The sequence below is a fragment of the Dipodomys merriami genome, unplaced genomic scaffold (assembly GCF_024711535.1).
Source record: "Dipodomys merriami isolate MVZ:Mamm:240054 unplaced genomic scaffold, mDipMer1.0.p SCAF_2, whole genome shotgun sequence".
In the NCBI taxonomy this organism is placed as follows: domain Eukaryota; kingdom Metazoa; phylum Chordata; class Mammalia; order Rodentia; family Heteromyidae; genus Dipodomys; species Dipodomys merriami.
The window spans coordinates 68,659,832-68,673,248 of record NW_027203381.1 but is presented as its reverse complement, the minus strand read 5'-3'; the positions used below and the strand labels follow the sequence as shown (position 1 = coordinate 68,673,248).

The window sequence follows — 13,417 nt, the reverse complement described above, 5'->3', positions numbered from 1 at the left end:
TGGGCTGATTTAGAGATTTATAGTCAGGATTTTTCATCCACCCCCACTACCTCCCCACTTCCCCATCTGCAAATGAAATTACTGCCAACACTTCCACAGAGCAGTTTCAGCCTGTGAGGTAGCTGCGCTAGGGAGGGCCGTGCCTGCTCCAGAGAAGGTTCTAGGCAATTACCTGAGGTAGAGGAATACAAGGGAAATGCCCTCTAAACGGAGACACATGAGTCAGAGGCACAGGAAATTGTGTGTACGTGACGTGGGATGAGTTTTATGGGAATTGAGAGGTCAACGGCTATGAGTGCGAACTCTCCTTGCCTTGGAAGAAAGTGGGACTGTGAGGAGACTGGACACAGTTGGGTGGCGGTGGGATCTTGCAGAGGATATACACATCAAAGGACAGCTAGGGAGAGAATAGGTAGGCAGAGGAGGGAATGTTGCAGGAATGGTTCCAAGAACTATACAGGCATGCTGATTAGTTTGCCTTTAGGCCTCAGGGAGTTGACTGAGAAGGGAAGGGGAGGTAATCCAAGTAGCAGGAAGGCATCTGGTGGTCAGATCATCCAGGGAACAGATTTGAGAGTAGAGAGGGCTTAGGAGTCTGGGGCTGGGCAGGAGCCAGGAGGGCAGTAGAAATGGCAGTGGGAAAGTAAAAATGCCCAAAGCACTAGATTAAAGCTTTGGTGATGGAGACAGTGTCTCTTAAGTACAACTGTTATTATCCAATAGCTAAAAGACTAGTAAAGCTAATAAGACTGTCAAATAAAGGATGTCAGAGCTAAGCACTGAAGTTTCACAGAAGACATCTATCTTCAAAGGCATCTCTTCTAGTCTTAAATACCACTAGGGAAGTAGATATTTTGGATGAGATGGCTCTCACAAGATTTAGAAAATCTTTTTGTGGAACTCATAATGTGAACATATGGGACTTTCATACACTAGCCCATCTGTGAGGTAAACGAGCCTAATTATAGACATTCTAAAGAAGAAAAATTACATCTCTCCCTCTAATCTTTTCTTCTGTAAGAAAGTTTTATATCACTGATGAAACTCATTAGCAAGTTTCACATAGTTTTGTGTACCTCCAACATTTCTTTGCATTGTGTGTGTGTGTGCGTGTGCACGCTGGTACTCATGTTTGAATTCTAGTTCGTGTGTTCTTGCTTAACTTTTTTGCTCAAAGTTGGCCTGCAGCACTTGAGCTACACCTCCACTTTTGGATTTATGCTGGTTAATTGGAGATATGAAATTCTTATCTCTAATTAGCCAGCTTTGGCTGGCTTTGAACTGGAATCCTCACATCTCAGCTTCTCAGGTAGCTGGGATTACAGGTACAAGCTACTAGTCTCTGCATTTTTAAAAATTGTTCAAATGAAATAGGTCACTAATAATTCATTAGCATAAATTGGGGTAAATATATACTCATTGGTCTTACTTTGGATAAAAATGAGGATTTCCTAAGGTTTGGTACAAGCAAATATAAAGGAGTGCCTTTTTTTTTTGTGTTTTTGTCAGCAGTGGGGCCTGAGCTCTGGGCCTGGGCGCTGTCCCTCAGCTCTTCAGCTCAATGCTAGCACTCTACCTACCACTTGAGCCACAGTGCCACTTCCGGCTTTTTCTGCTTATATGGTGCTGAGGAATTGAACCCAGGGCCTCATGCATGCAAGGCAAGCACTCTACCACTGAGCTACCTTCCCAGCCCCAATTTTTTTTTCTTTTTTCTTTTTTTAAAAAGCACTCCTGGGCTGGGAAGATGGCTCAGTGGTAGAGTGCTTGCCTTGCATGCATGAGGCCCTAGTTTTGATTCCTCAGCACCACATAAGCAGAAAAAGCCGGAAGTGGTGCTGTGGCTCAAGTGGTAGAGTGCTAGCCTTGATGTGAAGAGCTGAGGGACAGCACCCAGGCCCAGAGTTCAAGCCCTACGACTGGCAAAAATAAAAATTAAAATAAAAATATAACACACACACACATGAGCAGTCATACTGTAAGGAGAATGAGACTGGTGGCTCCAGTGTGTCATGTCCTATCACCCAGAGCCAGCTCTGTCAAGGTTCTTCTTGAATTAGTATTTCTATAAACCATACAATGTAATACTTAAACCTCACAGATTACACCAAAAATGAGGTAATCTTTGAAAAACAAACTACTATCCTTTGGAGTTTAAAACGTTTGATTTTTCTGAAATGGTCAGGTTTTTGTCTCCATGTTCTGTTTCCTAAATTGAGTTGTTTTCAGTTGGTTGCTAGACTACATACAGTCAGCATCTATTGGGGATTGGCTCCAGAACCTCCAGGGGATACCAAAATCTGAAGGTGCTCAAGTACTATATTGACTCAGATAGAGATGTTTTGGCCAGGCAGGCACTGGTGGCTCATACACAGACAGCTAAACACTGAGAAATTAATCTCCAATAAACCACCAAAAGTCTGAAGTGAAGCTGTGGCTTAAGTGGTAGAGTGCTAACAAAAAAGTTAAGAGGGCTGGGAATGTGGCTTAGTGGTAGAGTGTTGGCCTACTATGCATTAATCCCTGGGTTCAATTCCTCATTATCACATAAACAGAAGAAAAGCCAGAAGTGTTGGTGTGGCGCAAGTGGTAGAGTGCTAGCCTTGAGCAAAAGAAACTCAGGGACAGTGCCCGGGCCCTGAGTTCAACATCCAGAACTGGCAAATAAGCAGCTAAGAGACTGTCTAGTCCCTGAGTTCAAGCCTCAGTACTAGTATGGGTGCATGTGTACGTGCGTGTGCATGCACGCACACACACAGATAATTTTAAGAGGTATTTTAAATAATCTGGGAGGATATGCTTTTATCATATGAAAATGTTAGGCCATTTTTACATAAGGGACTTGAGAAGCAAGATTTGGATAGGGGGTCTGCTCAGATAGTGAAGAATGACTGAATGAATACAGAATAACTTGATGTTACACAGGGTTATATTTGTTTTCACCTTATCCTAACATTTCATAATGACTTAAAAGGCAAATGCATATATATAATTTCAACCTACCAGAATTTAATTGTTAACGAATGCCACTTACTTCCTCTAGGACTTAGGAAATAAGAATGTGGCACTAGTCAATGCATACTCAGCGGCTGGCCATTGTGATTCCTGAGGATTTTGAATGTTCAGGTGTTCATTCTTAGTGTCTTGCTTGGGCACAGGCTCTTGTGCACTGCTTGTTTTGGGATGATGGGCTCTTGTGCAAGCCTCTAAGCTGTGAATGTTTGATGTTGGGATTGTTGTGCCTGCCATGGCTTTCAGTCACAGAAATCTATTTGCTGCTCCTTGCAGGATTTGGGTGGCAAGGAAAAGCTCTAAACTGGAAACAACCCAAAAGTCCTTCATCCAGTGAGTGGATAGAGTAGCGGTGCCACATAAATGACATAGATTATCATCAGTGAAGACAACTACTGACACATGAACCTCCAAAACCTTTTCCCAAGTGGAAGTTAGACCTGGTTTATTTGCATATGCAAATATTAAGTCATTAGTTTGGGGTGGGAGGAGGTACTGCTGAGATAGGGGGAAAAGCATGAGGGAAAGCTTGGGGTGTTGGCACTTGTGTTGCAGTGGGGCTTATGGACTATATATGCATATCAGAACTCTTACTGTGGACATATTAAGAGAGGGATCATTTCTTGCATAGGAGTGATGGGGAGGGTCATGACAGGGGCACTTGGAGTACAGCCATGCCTTGTGGTGGTTATATAAGGTGATGTGAATTTCTAGTTCACTGAAGTGTATGTACAGTACAAATTATATGTTGTACATAACAAAAAGATTTGAAGAGAATACAAGTTATCTTCCAATTCTTTCCCTGTTACTACTGTTGGTAATAGAGAAGGATGCTAAATCCAAAATCACAGTTTGAAATGGAGAGCTGAGAAGTAGTGCAAGACTAAGTAGTGGCTCCTCTGTTTTTAGTTAAACGGAGTAGGAAACAGTATCTTAGAGTGATTTAAGTTTTCCACTCTATTGTCTTACATTTGTTCCTAGACTCTCAACAACTAATGCCATGGAGAACTGTTCAGGACTGGTGGATCTATGATTGTTGACATGAAGAGTTTGTGTGTGCCAGTTCCATGTTTGGAGTTAACATGGGAGTGAACTCACAGCATCTCTTTACAAAAAATAGGGGCCCTTAGAATATTGTAGGAAGTGAAATGTAAATAATCTCTTGAAGTTTGTCAAAGAAAAGTCAATGGGTGTCAAAGAATTGTGAACCATATTCTGAGTTTGGCTACTAGCCATAAACATACTCCACGTATCAGGTGCTATGGCTGTTTAGTACACACTACAGAATCCTGTAAGACATTCAAATTCCATTTTAACTGTGGCAAAACTAAGGGTACAAAGGGAGGCAGAACAATTTCAGGTTTCTGACTCTAAAGGAAAAGGAAATGAACTTTTAGAGTGTTCCTTGTGCTAGCCCCTTTTATATATAGTCTTACAGAGCCTTAAAATATCTCTTTTTTAGATAAGAACACAGTAAGGGATGGTGTGACTTGCTCGTTACATAATGTCTAAGTGGCAGAGCTGGCATTCATACCCAGCTGCTTCCACTACCCACATTCTTCACATTATAATCCACTGCTGCCCAAGCCAGCGAGAGCTGCACTGTGCAATGCAGGGAGGAGATTAACATGAACTGAAACACCAGATGATTAAACATGGGCCAGAAAAGTGACATCTATGTTTTTCTCTGGAATCTTTCCAAATGCAGACAAAATATGATGGTATTTACCTTCTTTCCTCCCTGTATCCTAAATCTCTGGGGACTGAACAACCCACTAAGATCAGCTCATACCATGGGAGAAAAAAGAACTGGATGGTAGAAAAACGACTTCCCAGATTCAGGAGCTAAAGGCTCTCATTCATGTTGGCTCTGCATTGCACTGGGTTATGACAAGGGAAGCGCTTGGATTCTCTTTCACCATATAGAGTATGTAATATAGAGAATCCTGGAAAGTAACTGCTCCGATTGTCTAGGAAACAAATTTTTCTCAGTAGTACAGTCCCAATTTCCCATCTTTGAGATTTAAATAAAACATAGTGTTTGGGAGATACTTGTTAATCACAGTGGTGTACTTTGCTGGAATCAACTTTGGAGGCTTGTCTCCATTGTTAATTGAGGAGCCTTAAACAGAGAACAGGAAAAATCCCAGGAACGTGTAGCCAATTGCATTCTAAGAGGAGCTTTCCCCTTACCCAATTGATGGTCATTAAGAAGCATATAAAGGCACATGAAACTGTATGTTACTCCTTTCCAGTGCATTCGAACAGATTTCCTTCTAAAGACCATTGTTCTAGTGAGGTTCCTTCTTTGTAAGTTACTGTGATGATGCTAGGCTGACTTGTTTCCCAGAGTCTGTCAGCTGTGATGGAAGTAACTTACCTGTAGGTTTGTCCTCTCTGCTGTGGGACTCTGGGTGAAGACCTACATCTAAGACTCTTTCCTGTATTTGTAATGGGGTGCTGAAATAAGAAGGTCACACTGTCTTATGCAGTGGGGACTAAAAAATGAGGAGGCATAATACAGGGTAAAAAAAGATAAGAAAGAGGGATTCAGATCAATACTAAGCACTACCACTAGTTAAGTCACTTAGGGCAGATGATTTCACCTAAATCAGGGTTACTAGCAACTTAAAAAAAAAAGTGAGCTGGGTGCTGGTGGCTCATACCTGTGATCCTAGCTACTTAGGAGCCTGAGACTGAAGGATTGTGGTTCAAAGCCAGCCCAGGCAGGAAAGTTTCTAAGACTCTAATCTCCAGTAACTACCCCAACCCCCCAAAAAAAGCTGGAAGTAGAACTGTGGCTCAAGTGGTAGACCACTTGCCTTGAGCAATATAAGCTCAGGGCCAGCACACAGGCCCCGAGTTCAAGCCCTAAGACTGGCACAAAGAAAATAAGTTTATAATATACTAACACAGCTACTACAATTAGTAATTTCATCATGAATAATCTAACACAACCAGGAAAACTGCACATAAGTATTTTCTTGTTAATAAATGGCTTACTAAAGACACTAGAAAGAAACACATTACGGATTTTTTTTTGGGTGCCAGTCCTGGGTCCTGAACTCAGGGCCTGGGTGCTGTTTCTGAGGTTTCTTTTGCTCAAGGCTAGCACTCTGCCAACTGAGCTACAGCTTCATGTTTGGCTTTTTGGTGGTTAATTGAAGACAGGAGTCTGACTAAGCTGGCTTTGATTGCAATTCTCAGATCTCAGACTCCTGAGTAGCTAAGGATTACAGGCATGAGCCATTGGCATTAGCTGTATTACATATTTTAACACATAAATTAATCTTATGATTTCCTGATATTATACTTAAAAATGACTTACACTTGTATCTTGCTGAAAGGTGGTATCTAGAGCTCTTGAGATTTTCTAATTCTAATGTTGTTTATGTTTGGTAATAATCTACTACAGTTCATGTTAAAAGCTGTAATACATTGCCTAGTGGCTCTTGAATTCAGATTGTCACATAATTACCCAAACTGTTCAAAAAATATTAGCTTAAAAATAATTTTTTTCCTTTCAAAATTCAAGACACACTTAACGTAATAGATTTTACAATAAAGTTTATTAGCTGTTCTCCTCTTTCTCATAAGTGGAATGGATAACGTTGATAATTGTTTACAAATCAGCACTCACTTGTTTAAGAAACTGTAATGAGGAGATTGTCGAAAACCACATACTTAGTAACTCCAAAGAAAATCGGGAAGCCAGATGATATAAAAAAAAAAAAAAGACCAGAGAAACTGATTTCTGAAGTTATTTCTAGCTTTCACTAAAAATTTCTTACAATTGCTCACCATAAAGATCTGTGCAACCCTAGTGCAGAACAGCTTTGTGGGATGAATGTGTCTGAGGGAAAACTCCCAACAAATGGTTTGTTTCCCCCTCTATTTTCCTACTAACAAAATGAGGAGAACTAGAAGGAAAGGCACAAGACCAAAATCAAACCCAATGACAAGAATAGTAACAAAAACCCAGGGACCTTTGGAAAACTTCTGTAGGAAAGAGGAGAACACGCAAGTACTTTCATTTAGTCTAATTTCCCTTGGAGTTTCTCCTCATCACCACCAAACTCCTGTTTTCAGTTGACATGATTAAGGAAAAGAAGTCTGTTCAATAAACATTTAACTTAATAATCAAACAAAAACTGAGTAGGTGGCAAAACAAAAAATATATTTTAAATATATATATATGTTTGTGTGCGCAACTATGTAAAGAAAATAATTCCCATAGTTACAGTTTAAAGAAAGTTATATATATATTTATATATATACTTTATTATAACAAAATAGGCAGTTATTGTGGGTAAAATATTCATTAAAATCTGACACATAAGCATACTTTAGCTTTAGGCTATGAATTGGACTCCATTTCTAGTATCATAAAGGTTATTACTACATCTTCACTGAAATGTCTGCCTTGTCTCTATTGTGTCTATGAAATTTCTCGACCTTCTGTGTAAAAGGTGAGCTCCCCTAGCACCTGAACATGGCCTCATTTAAAAAAAGTGATCATTATGTATGAACAACTTTTGTAAGACATTTTAAGTAATGTTGCACAAGTAGATTAAAAACACTTCAACATTGCTATTCCTACCAAATGTACAGGGGAGGGGGCCCTCAATAAAAGGCTTTAAGAACTCTTATGAAGAATGAATAGGCTTTGTAAAATTATAACAGTTAACTCAAGAGATGAATTTTGAAATGAAAAACACTGTCCTTATTTGTCTCTAATAAAATATTTAATAACAGAAAGTCAATTGAGAAAAGGACTTGAGAGCTAATACATTGGCCAAACCATGCTATTAAAAGTTAAGCGTGCACAGTTGCTCAAAGTCTACTAAATCACTGATTAAAACAATTTTTCTTTCATTTGTATTGAAATTCTAAAATAATGTATATAAAGCTTTTCTGAAAATCTTTTAAAGTTACTTTCCCTTAAACATTAAGGAATTTTACCACAATTTCTGCGTCTCCCCAAACCCTTAATAGCTGGTAAGGCCATCTATCTTGAGTTCTGAAAAATGGCCACAAACCAATAGTGATATAGAACAATATACATGATGTAGCATGAAGGAGACACTGGATGTCAAAATAAGCACAACTGCAGACCATGATGAGTAGGGTGTGATTCAACATGAAGGGTATTTAAGACAGACTCCAGAAGGAAAGGGCAAGGAAGTGTCAAAGAAAAGGAGGTTGTGGAAAGAGAAATACAGAAACATCACTTTTCATAATTTTTCTTTTGCTGGAACCCAGATGTAAGGACCAGATTGTTCTTCTATAATCTGTTTCACTTGGTTGTAAATGTCTTCTAGTGTATCTCCCTGTACAATAGCTGCAACAACAGAAAGAAAATCAGAAAAGTCCATTAATTGTCTTTGTCATTACAATTATTGGTGAAATGGAAGCTGAGTCATAGAAAACAGTTACTTAAATACCATCCATGTATTATGTATTATTTACTTTGCAGGAAGTATTCCTTTCATTAATTTTACTATTTGTATAATATACAAAATTTTATTTAAAAACTGACTAAAGTTGAGATTTGGTCTTTATTTTTCTTTTGCTTCTTGTTTGGTTTATTTATCATCTGAGCATGTTCATTCATTCTACTGGTGCTAGGCATTGAACCTACAGCCTCACAGTTGATACAACTCTTAGTTGTATTCTTTTAAAACAAATTTTGTATTTCCTGTACTTTCCTGATTTTTTCCACAAATGTATTTAGAAAAAATAAAGAAAAGAAAAGCTATTTTGCTTTTATTTTGGGGTTAGGATCTTAGAGAAAAGGAACTATGATTATTATATGTAACTTTGTCCAAGTATGTTGGTATGTCAGGTACTGGAGTATAGGCAAACTGAGATACATAATTTGGTTTGTTAGTGGTTAGAGAATAATAAAATTTCTAGGTAGTTGTAAACTACACAGTAGTAAATTCTTTGGGTAGTTTATTTGCTGCCTGGAAAAAATGTGAATAATGGTAACAATCACTAAAAACTAGTTATTTGAGAGATATATGGAGTCTCTGAGGGCTAGGAATAAGGGTTAATAAAACAAAAAGAATTCTCAACAAAAAGCATGAAGCACAAGTAGCTTTTAAAGAAAATAGAACATGTTTACATATAAATGAAAGAACTTAAAGTTGTAAATGAAATATCATGTGGTCAGTGATTTTGGAAAAGGCATTACAGGTATCTATGACATTTCATGCTGTCCCCAACCTAGTATAATATACCAAATGAATATTTCAGGTAAAATTGTATATTTGATGATTGAGATTGAGTACACATTAAGAAGGAAAGGTTTATGTGTAACCAAAAAATTTAAGCAACATATATGTTTATAACTATTGAAATTGTAAGAGTAGATATGTAAGATGTAGATATGCCTTAATGTCCCTGAAGACAAAACATCTGGTTGACCAGTTTGGTACCTGTGTACTCCAAGAGCACAGGACAGGACCTCTTAGTATTTCTTGGTACAGGCTGAACAGTAAATGATGGCTTATTTTGGGGAGGAAAAGTTACTTAGAAATTACCTCAGAAATAAATACATTTAGCTTACTTTATAAATTCATTAATGGAGTGGTTAGTATCAGGTTTCTTGTTGGGAGGGAACTAGGAAAGCACAGTACTACAGACACCATAACCACGTGATTAAAACTAGCATCACCAGAAAGAGTTCAAATTGACATATGCCTTACAAGATGCAAAAGGATGCATCATTACTTCTTTGCTATTACTGTCCCAAATGCATTTAGGTTATACTTTTTGTTTTGGGGGGGCCAATACCACTGTTTGAACTCAAGACTTTGTACTCAGTTGGCTTACTTGCTCAACTGGTACTATACCACTTGAGTAAAGCTTCCAGCCTGGCTTTTTGCTGGCCATTTTATAGATTAAGTCTCTCAGATTTTTCTGTCTTGTCTGGCTCTGAACCCTAGTTCTTTGGATCTTAGCCTCCCAAGTATCTAGGATTATAGGCATGAACCACTGTGCTTTAAAAAAAAAAAGTCAAGGTTATGATTGGGTGCCAGTGGCTCAAACCTATATGCATATGCAAAAGAATTAAATTAGATCTTTATATCATTTGCAAAAGTTAATTTGAAATGGATTAAAGACATGAATGTAGGATCTGAAACCAAAAAGCTCCTCAAAAAAACTGGGAAAAGGGTTCCTTGACACCGTCTTGGCAATAATTTTTTTTAATATGACATCAAAAACCCATGTAACATAAAAAAAAATCAACTGCCAACTTTACCAAATGAAAAACTACTGCATAGAGAAGAAAACAATCTAAGTAGGAGAGAAAAAAAATATTTGCAATCTAGATATCTGATAAAGGGATAAAATCAGATTACACACATATATATATATGTTTATACACACACACACACATACATATAAAATAAAAGTGCACCACATAAATTTCTATTGTTTATTATTTACCCTGTCTGTGTTATTTTATTCTAGCAGACTAGGACATATATGATTTAATAATCTCACTGCTGGGTATATATCCAAAGGAAATAAAATGAGTATGTCAGAGATCTGCATTTTTGTTTGCAGAAGCATTTTCTACAACCACTAAGGTATAAAAATCACCTAAGTCAGCTACCCCACCATTTTGGAGGTGCTCTCGGGCTCTGGACTCCAGAAAGTGATGGCTGATAAAGCAGATAAGAATTCTGTAAGAACTAGAGCAGTGAATTCAGCTAATGAAGTCATAGTTCCTCAACCACCACCTAAGAAGAAATACACTAGGATCGTTACAACCAAGAAAGTGGCAGGAGAGGATGAATCCTATCTTGAGACCTCAGCAAAGGCAAAGAGAAAAGGTGACCACAAGATTGGAGCAATACCTAAATCAGCTGTGGTGCCTAAACGGAAGCAAGGGAGACTTAAAAGAGTCTTCAATAAAAAACGTGAGTTCAGGAAGGAAATTCAGAAGTTGGAACAATGATATGAAAAGGTCTTCGAGTTGCCTGAGGAAATCCAAGGAATTCTGGAGTTAAGGCTAGCACTCTACCACTTGAGCCACAGTGCCACTTCCGGCTTTTTTTCTTTTTGCTAATGTGGTGCTGAGGAATTGAACCCAGGGCCTCATGCATGCCAAGGCAAGCACTCTACTACTGAGCCACCTTCCCAGTCCCTGGAGCGGAGTTTTTGAATATTACAAATTTCTGTTAGTAAAAGTTGGGCTGTGGCCCTGTTGGTTTGATTTGAAAGGAAAAAAAAAATCACCTAAGTGCTTGCTGACAGATGAATGGATAAAGATAAAGGAAATACAGCAGAAATTTCCACCTATGGAATATTATTCAGCCATTAAAAAGGAATCCTTTATTATATCTATTCAGAAGGCTGAGATTTGAGGATTGTTGTTTGAAGCTAGCCTGGGCAGTAAAGTCCAATTAACCAGAAAAAAGCCAGAGGTGAAACTATTGCTCAAGTGGTTGTACACTAGCCTGGAGCAAAAAAAACTAAGAATCCTGAGTTCAAGTCCTAGTACCAGCACAAGAAACAAGAGAAAGAAGGAATTCTGTCATTTGTGACTGCATGAGTAAATGTGAAGGTCATTATGCTAAGTGAAACAAGCCAGACAGAAAAATGATACAGTAGGATCTCACTTATGCATGGCATCCAAAAAAAACTGATTTGAAACAGTGGTTGCCAGAGGCTTTGGGACAGGGGAAATGAGAAGTTAGTCAAAGGGTAGAGTACAAACTTTCAATTATAAAAAGGTAAATGGGGCTGAGAATGAGTAGTAGAGCACTTGTTTGGCAAGGCCCTGGGTTTAATCCCCTGCATGTGTTCATATGCTCACACACAAGTGCACACACACATACACACACACACTTTCTGGGGAACTAATGTAGAGTGTAATGACTTGTGACCTCAGCACACAAATACAAAGTGTTGTTTGGTGACAGATGTGTTAAAATGAGTGCAGCAATTCCCAATCTGGATGCATGTCAAATCACTTTGTACATTTTGAATATGTACAAAAATTGTCACTTTTATCTCAGTAAGCCAGGAAAAATAGATTAAGGTTTATCAAAGTAGGAGAAAAGTCATAGTTTCATAGAAGAAATGAAATTGAAATGTTTTTCTCTGGTCAAACATGAATACTCCTGTATATGCTGCCTTAGCAATCTAAGACACATTATTATTATTATTATTTTGGTTGGTTATGGGGCTTGAACTCTCGGCCTGGGCACTGTCCCTGAACTCTTCAGCTCAAGGCCAGCACTCTACCACTTGAGACATAGTGCCACTTCCAGTTTTCTGGTTAATTGGAGATAAGAGTCTCATGGACTTTCCTGCCTGGGCTGGCTTTCAATCTCAATCCTCAGATCTCAGCCTTCTGAGTAGCTAGGATTATAGGCATGAGCCAACTGGCACCAGGCCACATTATTTTTTTTTAAGGGGCAGTATTAAGAGTTTGAACTCAGGGCACTGTGCTTGCTAAGCAAGTGCTCTATCCATTCAGTCATATCCCTTTTTGCTTTAGTTATTTTTCAAATAGTGTCTCAGGCCTAGGCCTTTCGAGACCTGCTTCCCATATAGTTGGGATGACATTTTTGTTGAGATGGGGTTTTGTGAACCTTTGGCCCATGCCAGTCTTGACTCATGATCTTCCTGATCTGCACCTCTCCAGTACCTGGGAATACAGGCATGAGCTATCACTGTCAGCCCTAGAAATAGTCATTTTAAGAGTCTGTATTACCATTGCGTAGGTTAGATGAATTTTCCACAGGATAAAAATAACAGAACTTAAAAGAGTTCATTCTGAAATCACAGTATAATAGTTACTCTCAGTAGATGGGGACATAGCAAAATTCTATTCGAAAGATGATTGTCAAGATGGGCACCGGTGGCTCATGCTAGTAATGTTAGCTACTCATGAGGCTGAGATTTGAGGATTGTGGTTCCAAGTCAGCTTGGGAAGATACATCCTCTAGGTTCTTATTGTCAATTAAGCAGCAAAAGGCTGGAAGTGGAGCTGTATCACAGGTGATAGAGTGTCAGCTTTAATGAAAAAAAGATAAGCAAATGCACAAGTTCATGCCCTAGTATCAGCATTTTTATGTTTTTTGTTGTTTTCAACAACAAAAACAAAACCATAAAAAAAGGTGAAAGGGTATTGCCCCATATGCTTCTAACCTGTGAAATGTTCGGTAAATTCTTGTTCAAGTTTCATCGCTCTCTCAAATGTTTTTCTGGCTTGTTCTTCTGTTAGACGCTTATTCATTTCCCTATGAAAATAAAATTTGAAATTGGTAATTGTTGTATTTTAATATCTTTTGAAAGGAGAGAATGGCACATAAAACATAAAATCATGAAAAGGTAAACTTTGCTGGAAATATGGATGTAATTAAGAACAGATTTAATCACTGAA

The 13,417-nt window shown here is 38.4% G+C and overlaps 1 protein-coding gene across 24 annotated transcripts in view; it reads right to left on the bottom strand.

Annotated features, from left to right (window-relative positions):
• Positions 1-6,562: 6,562 nt before the first annotated feature.
• Dlg1 (discs large MAGUK scaffold protein 1) overlaps positions 6,563-13,417 on the bottom strand; it is a 209,356-nt gene continuing 202,501 nt past the window's right edge. For all 24 annotated transcript variants that reach the window (XM_070029891.1, XM_070029892.1, XM_070029890.1 and 21 more), the window contains 2 exons: positions 13,183-13,274; positions 6,563-8,353 (listed from right to left, as the gene is read on the bottom strand). In XM_070029891.1, coding sequence (XP_069885992.1) covers positions 8,247-8,353; positions 13,183-13,274 — 199 coding nt within the window. In that variant the 3' untranslated portion in view covers positions 6,563-8,246. The remainder of the gene's footprint in view (positions 8,354-13,182; positions 13,275-13,417) is intronic.